The sequence below is a fragment of the Mustelus asterias genome, chromosome 2 (assembly GCF_964213995.1).
Source record: "Mustelus asterias chromosome 2, sMusAst1.hap1.1, whole genome shotgun sequence".
In the NCBI taxonomy this organism is placed as follows: Eukaryota; Metazoa; Chordata; class Chondrichthyes; order Carcharhiniformes; family Triakidae; genus Mustelus; species Mustelus asterias.
In genome coordinates, this window is record NC_135802.1 from 26,164,383 (window position 1) to 26,176,021 (window position 11,639).

General features: G+C 45.9%; 1 protein-coding gene across 1 annotated transcript in view; it reads right to left on the reverse strand.

Annotated features, from left to right (window-relative positions):
- Window positions 1–11,639, reverse strand: part of vipr2 (vasoactive intestinal peptide receptor 2) — a 186,316-nt gene that overhangs the window by 23,594 nt on the left and 151,083 nt on the right. The window contains exon 9 of the mRNA XM_078227681.1: window positions 5,909–5,978. Coding sequence (XP_078083807.1) covers window positions 5,909–5,978 — 70 coding nt within the window. The remainder of the gene's footprint in view (window positions 1–5,908; window positions 5,979–11,639) is intronic.

An 11,639-nucleotide genomic window follows, 5' to 3' on the forward strand; every position in this document is an offset into this window, starting at 1 on the left:
TCACATCAGTGTGGTTTGAAACTACAGCGAGGGCTCAATATATGGGGGGGCGGGGGGGGGGGGGGGGATGTTAGTTATATGCTGATGTATGAGAATGTATTTAAATTAGGTTCACACCAGTTGTGGGCATAGGAGCAGCAACCTCTGGGATTTTGAGCGCCCGCCGCTATTCCTGCAGACAGCGAACGCGGGCTCAAGATCCTCCCACACCCCGGGCTGTTGTTGATGGCTACAGGATTGCTGTCAAGAGATAAAGAGGCAGCAAACTGACCGAAGCGTTGATTTGATTTAGCAAGTACGCAAGGAATGCAAGCTGTTTTCCTTCTTTGGAGCTTTCTTCCACCAGTAACCATTTGGCCAACAATCTATCCTATAGCCATTCCTTAGCAGCTTCAGAACGGTTTATTTTGGCAATGGTAATGTAAACCATGAATGTAACAGAGTAATGAACTGCATTAGAAAGCAAAGGAACACATCATGGGACAACCTGATGTAACATAAACATGTTGTGGGCCTAAAGATGAACCTAAAGAAGGAAGAAGTGCAGATTTAATGAGTTGACTATTCATGTTTCTGCCTGCACGGAAGTGACCAAAACTAGGCAAAGTGTAATACACGAACAGGTTACCACAGCACTCCAGCTTGGCAAGTGTGTTACTGTTCATGAACAACCTCAGCCGACTGAAGTTCAAATTCAATCCTGAATTTATCAAAGAGAATGCTGGGAGCTTCAGTTTATTTATTAGTACAAGTAGGCTTACATTAACAATGCAATGAAGTCACTGTGAAAATCCCCTAGTCGCCACACTCTGGCGCCTGTTCGGGTACACTGAGGGAGAATTTAGCACAGCCAATTCACCTAACCTGCACATCTTTGGACTGTGGGAGGAAACCGGACCCGTTTGAAACAGACAGAGAAACAAGTGTGGCGTCACGGTCCAGTACAACACCGGATTTATTCCACAATTGTGTCTACACAGGAACATGGAAACCTTTGATTAAATCAATGTCAGGATTGATTTAAATAAACCTGTTGGACTTTAACCTGGTGTTGTTAAACTTCTTACTGTGTTTACCCCAGTCTAACGCCGGCATCTCCACATCATTAACTTCATGCACATAATTAGTAATAAGTGACTATCCTCCATTCACTGCATTTTACTGGAAAGAGAAAGCACTGGCCGAATTACCTGACCTCGCTCATGGCTGGGATTCTCCAGTCCCGCTGCAGTGAACGGGGATTTGGCTGTGTGCCACATTATCCGTTCTCGCTGGCAGAGGCGGCGCGGCGTGAATGGCCAGAAAATTCAAGCCCATGCTTTTGCCGGGCAACATTGCTGTAGTTTTGGTCATGAGTTTGGAGACAGACTATCAATGTTGACCCTTCGGCTGCTCTCCCCACCACACTCCCTACTTCCAACATCTTGGCTAACACAGTGGTGTTGATGTTAACTCTGAATAGTATGTTCCATTTTGCAGGCTGGAAACTCAACAGGTTATGTGAGGGATTGTGACAATCTGACACGGACAATATCCCAAGTCCCAAGGGAAGGGGTCATTGAAATAGTCAGATTTTCGAGTGAATCATGACCAACTGCCAGTCGGAAAATTTTGAATTTCACCCTGTCGCACTAGTGGGTGAACCACATAGTTACCAACCTATCTATCCTCATCTGGACAGGAGACCAGACCTCGCCTTGAGTCAATTTACCTTTTCCCAGAACCACTTTGAAAGATCCACAGCAGAACTCTTGGCAGGTGAGTTTCCATGGGACTTATCAGATGACATACTAGGTGGAATTCCAAGGATGGGCTTAGGAACATCTGAGAACACCAAGTCTGTGCCTTTTCCCCATATTGGCCCTGGGGTTTTTCACTCTGGGTTTTCGCCTCTCCCTGGGGATCACATGGTCTGGAATGGGGGGGTGGGGGTGAGTTAATAGGTTGTAATGAACAAAGCATCGTAGCTGTGAGGGACAGCTCGGTGGATAGGATATTGGTATGTAGATAGGCTGGAAAATTGGGCGGGGATCCTGGATTCAGGATTCAATCCTGGACCGGGGAGCGGCGCGGGCTTGGAGGGCCGAAGGGCCTGTTCCTGTGCTGTATTGTTCTTTGTTCTTTGATTATAGTTTGCATTTAATCTCGCATCAGTTGCAATTTGTGGAAGAGAGATCATTCTTCAAGCATTCTAGGAGTCTTTCCTAATTTTATTTCTGAAAGATCTGGTCCTACTTTCTAGATTATGCATAATTCCCCCTGTAATAACTCCTCAGAGGCAGAAGCCCCTTCACCAAAATCCCTTTATTTACAAGTCTGACAGCAGCACACAGAGTGTTTTCAGTTGCAGTCTACACCAGGAGTCCCAGAGGAACGGACACTCCTGGTTAAATACAGTGCAGGAGGCTCCCTGATTGGCCCATCAATTTGGCCCTGAATCAGAGAGTTCATATTCTAACAGGCCCACCTCAATTGCCTGATTAAAGTCGTTACACTCCCCCCTCCCCACCACCCACCCAACCCCCGCACCTCCACTCCTAGTCACGGGGTGGAATTTTCCAGTCCCGCTCACCACGAGAATCGTAGCAAAGGTCCGTTGACCTCGGGTGAGATTTTCCGGTCTTGAGGCGAATGTGGCTGGAAAATCCCTCCCATAGCCTCCCCAACCACTGGAATTGTTTCTCTCCATCCATCCTATTTCCCATACGTTCCTTTAATATTTTGGAAATTTCTTAACTTTCTAAATTCCAGGGAATATACAACCCGAGTTTATGGATTCTCTCATTGCATTGGTGTTGCTGCGGAATGCTGCACTTATTCCGAAAAGGAGGTGCCCAGGGAGGTTCACAGTAATTTCAGGGGTGACCTAATGGGCTTTGTACGGTTAAAGCGTGATCGTTTTCTGCTTTTATTCCAGTTCTCTCGCTACAAAGGCCAGCTTTTTCCATTAGACTTTTCAACAAACTGATAATGCACATGAAACGCCAATGTTAGAACATAGAACATAGAACAGTACAGCACAGTACAGGCCCTTCGGCCCACCATGTTGTGCCGAGCTTTATCTGAAACCAAGATCAAGCTATCCCACTCCCTATCATCCTGGTGTGCTCCATGTGCCTATCCAATAACCGCTTAAATGTTCCTAAAGTGTCTGACTCCACTATCACTGCAGGCAGTCCATTCCACACCCCAACCACTCTCTGAGTAAAGAACCTACCTTGGACATCCTTCCTATATCTCCCACCATGAACCCTATAGAACCCTTGTAATAGCTCCATCCACCCGAGGAAATAGTCTTTGAACGTTCACTCTATCTATCCCCTTCATCATTTTATAAACCTCTATTAAGTCTCCCCTCAGCCTCCTCCGCTCCAGAGAGAACAGCCCTAGCTCCCTCAACCTTTCCTCATAAGACCTACCCTCCAAACCAGGCAGCATCCTGGTAAATCTCCTCTGCACTCTTTCCAGCGCTTCCACATCCTTCTTATAGTGAGGTGAGCAGAACTGCACACAATATTCCAAATGTGGTCTCACCAAGGTCCTGTACAGTTGCAGCATAATCCCACGGCTCTTAAACTCCAACCCCCTGTTAATAAAAGCTAACACACTATAGGCCTTCTTCACAGCTCTATCCACTTGAGTGGCAACCTTCAGAGATCTGTGGATATGGACCCCAAGATCTCTCTGTTCCTCCACTTTCTTCAGAACCCTACCTTTGACCCTGTAATCCACATTTAAATTAGTCCGACCAAAATGAATCACCTCACATTTATCAGGGTTAAACTCCATCTGCCATTTTTCAGCCCAGCTTTGCATCCTATCTAAGTCTCTTTGCAGCCTACAACAACCCTCCACCTCATCCACTACTCCACCAATCTTAGTGTCATCAGCAAATTTACTGATCCACCCTTCAGCCCCCTCCTCTAAGTCATTAATAAAAATTGAAGATATGATTTTCATTTTTGTACCCAAAAATACACAGAACAATTTATGTACAAAGAAGACGGAGGGGGGAGGAGTGATTATAATGCAGGTCCCCAAAAATGTTGAGAGATACGGATCACCCAAGATATATTTCACACATTCTAATCTGTTATTTAAATTGTGTGAATTAGACAACGCCAACATAAGGAAGAGCAATGTAAAATTTTAAATACGTCTCCTGAGAGAATTTTCTGGAAAATTCCTTCCTCAGCCAGAATTTTCCAGCCACCTTGTGGCGAGCTTTCCCAGTCAGTATATCAAGATTTGTTATCCCACATTTTCTGCAAAGGCAATTAACATTATGGCTACTTTGGGGCGGTACAGTGACACAGCGATTTGCACTGCCGCCTCACAGTGCCAAGGATCTGGGTTCGATTCCTGGCTTGGGACACTGTGTGTGGAGTTTGGACATTCTCCCTGTGTCTGTGTGGGTTTTCCTCTGGGTGTTCCGGTTTCCTCCCACAGTCCGAAAAACGTGCTGGTTAGGTGCAGGACACAGGTTTAAGGTGCTGGGGGGTAGGTACAGGGGAAATGTTAGGGGGAAGTTTTTCACAAAGAGGGTGGTGGGCGAGTGGAATCGGCTGCCGTCAGTGGTGGTGGAGGCGAACTCAATAGGGTCTTTTAAGAGACTCCTGGATGAGTACATGGTGTGTAATACGATGGAGGATTTATAGGTAGGCCTAAAAGGTGGGGCCGAAGGGGCTGTTTTGTGCGTAGTTTTTCTGTTTTGTGCTGTAGTTTTTCTGTTTTGTGCTGTAGTTTTGCTGTTTTGTGCTGTAGTTTTTCTATGTTTCTATGTTCTATTGACCTGAACAGGCGCTGGAGTGTGGCGACTAGGGGAATTTCACAGTAACTTCATTGCAGTGTTAATGTAAGCCTTATTTGTGACTAATAAATAAACTTAAACTTTAAGTTCCTTAAAAATAAACTGGAGGAGTGCAATTGCAGGTTATAAGGGTTTCTATAAAAATTCTGGATTAAATATGCCTCTGGTGCTGTTGGAACTTTGTCTTTGCCAACTGCGGAAAGCAGACAAACAGAGCAGGATGTCAAGTTAGATGTTAATCTCAATTGGTCCCCTTTGGAAATGAGGGGCGGGATTTTCTGGTCTTTCTCACGGCGGGTTCCCTGGCATGGGGCCCGGCGGGCCATGCAAATGACTCTTGCTTTCGGTATTACCGGAAGATAGCACCGGTGGCCAATGTCTCATTGCCTCTGCCGAGTGGGAAGTGCAGAAAATCCCGGCTTAGGAAGACATTTTGCTGAACGCTCTACCAGGAGGCAAATTTCACATCAATCTGACAAACTGTACAAAGAACTGTTCAAACCCCCAGTGCAACACTGACCTATTCTAGTGTTCCTTACTGGCCACATGTGCCTCGGAGCAGCATGCTCCATCCCACCGTGTTGTAAATCCAAGACGGTCAAAGGATAGTGCTAACAACTTTTGAGCAGTTCTTAATCCATTATACACATAGGGCAGGATTTTCCAGCCACACATGCCCCAAGACCGGAAAATCCCATCCAAGGTCAACGGAATTTTGCATGATCCGTCTCCCATCCACTACGATTCCCGGGGCGGGCGGGATGGGAAGATTCCACGCATAGCATCACTGTCACTGAACCAGCTCTGACGAAAGGTCATCGGGACTTGAAACGTTGGCTCTATTCTCTCCCCATAGATGCTGTCAGACGTGCTGAGATTTACCAATGTTTTCTGTTTTTGTTTCAGATTCCGGCAGCCACAATATTTTGCTTTTATGTCACTATACCTTAAATGGATGATGATAGTAACACAGTAATACAAGATTAATGATCATTTCGATATGTAGTACATTGAACAATCAAAGCACCCATGTTTGAGGTAGAGATGTGATGAAAGTATTCTTGTTTGAGGAGGTGCAGACTTTTATCCATTACTTACTATGATAGAAGCTATGATTGGTCCTTCGATTGTCCACCAAGGAATGCTTTGCGTATTAGTTTCCCAGCAGCTAAATTCAAAGAACATGTATTATATACAGTACTGAATTACTGTAATCTCCAAGGAATTTACAAAATAACACTGAGGTCATAACATTTAGTCTACGTTGAGAATTAACATTCACTCCACACCCCATAGCCAATTCTGACAATCGCAAGGAATCGGTCATTAAGATCATTGATAAAATAAAAATCACCCTCAATGAATATTTAGAAAATACACTGTAATGGGAGAAATATTTCAGGCATTCAAGTTAACAGTTATCTCGACACAGTGGATGGTAATTTGCTACATTGCCCTCACCCTCACACAAAGCACTGATCTACATAACATTAGAAACTTAGGACTTTCCATACAGGAGTAGGCCATTTGGCCCTTTGCGCCTGCTCCGCCATTCAGTAAGATCAGGGCTGATCTGGTCATGGTCTCAATTCCACTTTGCTGTCTGTGCCCCTGAACCCTCAACTCTGTGGCAAAACGGCCACCTAAAATGGCGATTTACAAAGCATGCTGGGAGAATTGGACAAGCACTGAAACAGCAGACAGCAGCTTAAAAGACAGAGATAAACAGGCTGCAACTCAGATGACTGAATAAACAGGAAATAGGCCATCCCAAAGACAATGGACACTCTCTGGTCAAACATACTTGTTTACCTTAACCCCTTATTTGGGAGGGAGGTATGCGGCCTATGTGCCTCCAGCACCTACAGGCATGGCCGTTGGGTACACACCCAGAGATTGTTGTGGCAACACCTGATTGGACTCTTATCGATCAAGGTGATCAAGCCCTGATTGATTGATTGACAAGAATCAGGAGACCGCCCAAAATGGACACAAAACCAAAGAGGGATAAAAGGTGCTGCACAACAGAAGAATCTCTCTCTCTCTCTGACCCCACGGACAAGCTACAACACCGGTGACCATCGCCAGCGACGACCAGCACGAGGAGAGCCACCACACCTGAGAAGGAAGACCAGAGCCAGAGTGCCAGACCAGACCAAAGGACCAGACTACACAGAGGATGACCGAGACCAGCGCACAGATAAAGGCCAATATCTGCTTGGGTACTTGCCAGTCACGCAAAGTTAAGTCAAGGTCTTGTATTGGACTTGAACTCTCGTATGTTCTGTAAAGATAACTTATTGTTGGTTGGGTGGGTGATTATTGATTGTGTGTCTTAAATAAATATTGGTTGTACTAACAAGACGTCTACTCACAGTTATATGTCCACCGTATAAGGATTAAAACAGACTGTGAGGCAGGCACAACAACTCTATCAAAAATCTGTCTAACTCTGTCTTGAATAAATGACCCAATCTCCACTGCTTTCTGAGGAAGAGAATTCCACACAGTAACAATCCGTCTCTTAAACAGTAGACCTCTTATTCTTAAATCATGTCCCCTGGGTTAGGTCATTAGCATATTATTACAAGATGCCATTCTCAATAGAACATGGAAATTGTCTTTGGGAATAGGCGATAAACACTGTAGATTTCAGATTGGTGAGCAAGACAAACCCTGCAACACAGACCCACCCGTGAACCCTGGTTATAGAGTCTTCTACAAGAGGAAACATTCTCCCAGATATCCACCAAATCAAGACCCCTCATATCATATGTTTCAATGAGATCACCTCTCATTCTTCTAAACACCAATGGGTATAGGCTTAACCTGTTCAACCATTCTTCCTTAGATAAGTCCTCCATCCCAGGAATGAGTCGGGTGAACCATCTCTCCACTGCTTTTAACACAATTATCTTTTTACAAATGTGGAGACTGTATACAATACTCCAGGTGTGGTCTCACAAGTATAGCTGCAGCAAACTCTCCCCACTTTTATATTCCAGTCCTCTTGCAATCAACGTCAAAATTCATTCCTAGCCACTTGGTGTTAGGAATGGAATGGAAATTGGCAGGATGAGGTGTTCCAGGTCACCAGGTGAAAGCCCTATATTTGACCAGAAGTAACTTGTTGAGAATTTCCAAGGGTCTATCCTGTCTTGCTGTTCCAAGCCACCACTAGGTCAAGGCAATGGCCTAGTGGTATTATCGCTAGACTATTAATCCAGAAACTCAGCTAATGTTCTGGGGACCCAGGTTTGAATCCCTTCACAGCAGATGATGGCATTTGAATTCAACTAAAAAAATCTAGAATTAAGAATCTACTGATGACCATGAAACCATTGCCAAAAGTGAAGAGAGCCAACGTTTTGAGTCTGGATGGCCCTTTGTCATCTCTGATCATAGACCATTCCCAAGTACTGGCCACTTAAACTGTATGGTGTGGTAATCAGTGGCCATCAAGCCATTGATTACCACATTGTACAGCTTAAGTGACCAGTACTTGGGAATGGTCTATGATCAAAACGATCTTCTGCACAAACTAGATGCCTTTAGCACCTCATCTTTAGCTGAGCAGTTTCCTGAAGATGGCTGCTTCTCTCTCTTTCTTGCTGCTGCTTCTTCAGCACCTCATCTGTATCTAAACTGCTTCCTGGCTCACAGCATACTGACTACTAATTGTATAAATTGCAAAGAGCACCTGTTCCCTATACTTTCCTTCCTCTTCAGTGCTGTCCAGACATGGTTTACAAAAGACATGGCAGTTTGATTTTACTTGTGCAAAATGTATATTCATTTTAACAGCATCCTAATATTTCAGGACATCTGAGTGAGAGTCAATGTAAGTTGGCAATCATGGGGTGATAGGGGAACAGGATTTGCTGTGAGTTAAGGCAGCAGAGTTTTAGTTGATGCTACTAATATCTTACTTCATGTTTCTTGTGCTTTGGGAATAAAATATAATGTTGGAGATTGAAATTTTAAAATATAAGGTGAATTCAAACACCTGGTTTGAAAAATTGATAAGTGGTCCTTAAGTAATTGAAGGGTGGCCTATGTTTAATATATGAGGGTCATTGTGGGAATCATTGGAAACAAAACATTGGGCTTCTTCTCTGAGCTTCTGGGTGCAGATGGAATGTTTACAGCTGTTTTAATAAGGAGTTTAAATTATTAATATGGTTTCCCAGAACAAAGAGAAGTTTTGGGAATTGGAGATAATGGACAAGATTTTATGGCCTCGCTCGAACGACACCGGAAATTCCCACCTGAGGTCAATGTAGATTTCTGTTGTTGGACCCTCACCTGCTCCGATTCTATGGCGGGCGAGGCAGTAGAGTTCTGGTGAATTAGTTTAAATCTCCAACCGGGACATCACAGACGTGCATCACAGAATAGCAAGAACACTTAGGAGAATCAAAGTGAATTCCTGGGAGTTGTGGCACACCTTGGTTCGGTCCCAGGGGAAATGAACTAACTCTCAAGATCTTTCAAAGCGGAATTCTTGCATGACAGTGAAAAGTAGAACAGGGAGTGTTCTGTTGACATGTTTGGGTGTAGAAAATAAAGTGTTGTAAGGAGTATGCTAAATAACCATGCTAAATTCTCCCTCAGTGTGACTCAGTGAAATGATTCTATTGCGGTCAAGTGGGATTAGCTTAGGAGTTTCAAAAAAAAAAGGGCGGCATGGACAAGTTGGGCCGAAGGCCCTGTTTCCATGCTGTAAACCTCTCTGACTCTATGGGCCTGATTTTACCATTTTGAGTCTAAGTGCCGAATCCGGGCGTCAAATAGATCCGTGCCTGGAATCCTCTTTCCAGTGCGCCCAGACGCGTTTTGCTGGCTCCGATCTGATTCGCGCTGTGGGCGGGGCTTAGCGCTGGCGGACCGATCGGAGCTCTGAACTGCGCATGCGCAGTTCGAAATAAATCTGACAGAGCGCGCCCGGGCGCAAAAGAAAAACAAGAAAAAAGCGGAGAGAGCGGCTCTCTGACGGCCATCCTCTGGTCGGGGGGCAGGGGGAGAGGAGGAGGGGGTGCAGGACCCAGGTCATCCTCTGGTCGGGGGGCGGGGGGAGAGGAGGAGGGGGTGCGGGACCCAGATCATCCTCTGATCAAGGGGGTGGGAGGGGGGGGGTTGGGTGTGGGACCCAGATCACCCTCTGGTCGGGGGGGTGTCCGCCGCCACTCTGCGGGCGATCCCTCCTCCCCACCGGAGGAATGAATCCCTCCTGCCGGAGTGGACGTGCGGCCAAGCCGTCCCACAAAACCTTCAGGATGAAGCGATTCCTCGCTAAGAAGATGAAGCAGAACCGGCCGATTCCACAGTGGATCCGCATGAAAACCGGCTACAAGATCAGTACAAGTCCAAGAGGAGACATTGGAGAAGGACCAAGCTGGGCCTGTAAAGGGATACATCATCACTGGTACACTACCAGCCACAGATTACTCTTCCCTGCAGGGGCAAGAGAGCAGGGGAGAGATGGCTGTGGCTGGTAGTATACCAGTGATGGTGTATCCCTTTACAGGCCCAGCTTGGTCCTTCTCCAATGTCTCCTCTTGGACCTGTACTGATCTTGTTGCCGGTTTTCATGTGGATCCACTGTGGAATCGGCCGGTTCTGCTTCATCTTCTTAGCGAGGAATCGCTTCATCCTGAAGGTTTTGTGGGATGGCATGGCCGCACGTCCAGGGATCTGTTCTGGGACCCTTGCTGTTTGTCATTTTCATAAATGACCTGGATGAGGAAGTGGAGGGATGGGTTGGTAAGTTTGCCGACGACACGAAGGTTGGTGGGGTTGTGGATAGTCTGGAGGGATGTCTGAAGTTACAGAGGGACATAGATAGGATGCAAGACTGGGCGGAGAAGTGGCAGATGGACTTCAACCCAGATAAATGCGTAGTGGTCCATTTTGGCAGGTCAAATGGGATGAAGGAGTACAATATAAAGGGAAAGACTCTTAGTACTGTAGAGAATCAGAAGGACCTTGGGGTCCGGGTCCATAAGACTCTAAAATCGGCCCCGCAGGTGGAGGAGGTGGTTAAGAAGGCGTATGGTGTGCTGGCCTTTATCAATCGAGGGATTGAGTTTAGGAGTCTGGGGATAATGATGCAGCTATATAAGACCCTCGTCAGACCCCACTTGGAGTACTGTGCTCAGTTCCGGTCACCTCATTACAGGAAGGATGTGGAAAAGATTGAAAGGGTGCAGAGGCGATTTACAAGGATGTTGCCTGGATTGAGTGGCATTCCTTATGAGGATAGGCTGAGGGAGCTCAGTCTTTTCTCTTTGGACAGACGTAGGATGAGAGGAGACCTAATAGAGGTATATAAGATGTTGAGAGGCATAGATCGGGTGGACTCTCAGAGGCTTTTTCCCAGGAAATGGCTGCTACGAGAGGACACAGGTTTAAGGTGCTGGGGGGTAGGTACAAGGGAAATGTTAGGGGGAAGTTTTTCACACAGAGGGTGGTGGGCGAGTGGAATCGGCTGCCATCAGTGGTGGTGGCGGCAAACTCAATCGGGTCTTTTAAGAGACTCCTGGATGAGTACATGGAGCTTAATAGGATGGAGGGTTATAGGTAGGCCTAAAAGGTAGGGATATGTTCGGCACAACTTGTGGCGTCGAAGGGCCTGTTTTGTGTTGTAGTTTTTCTATGTTTCCATGTCTACGTTTCTATCTGCTGTGGCAGGATTCGAACCCGGGTTCCCAGAACATTAGCTGAGTTTCTGGATTAATAGTCTAACGATAATACCACAAGGCCATTGCCTCCCTTAGGTTGAGCTAAGTAGTATTAGTGATGGCACTAATATGAGGTGAGATGCTCGTCT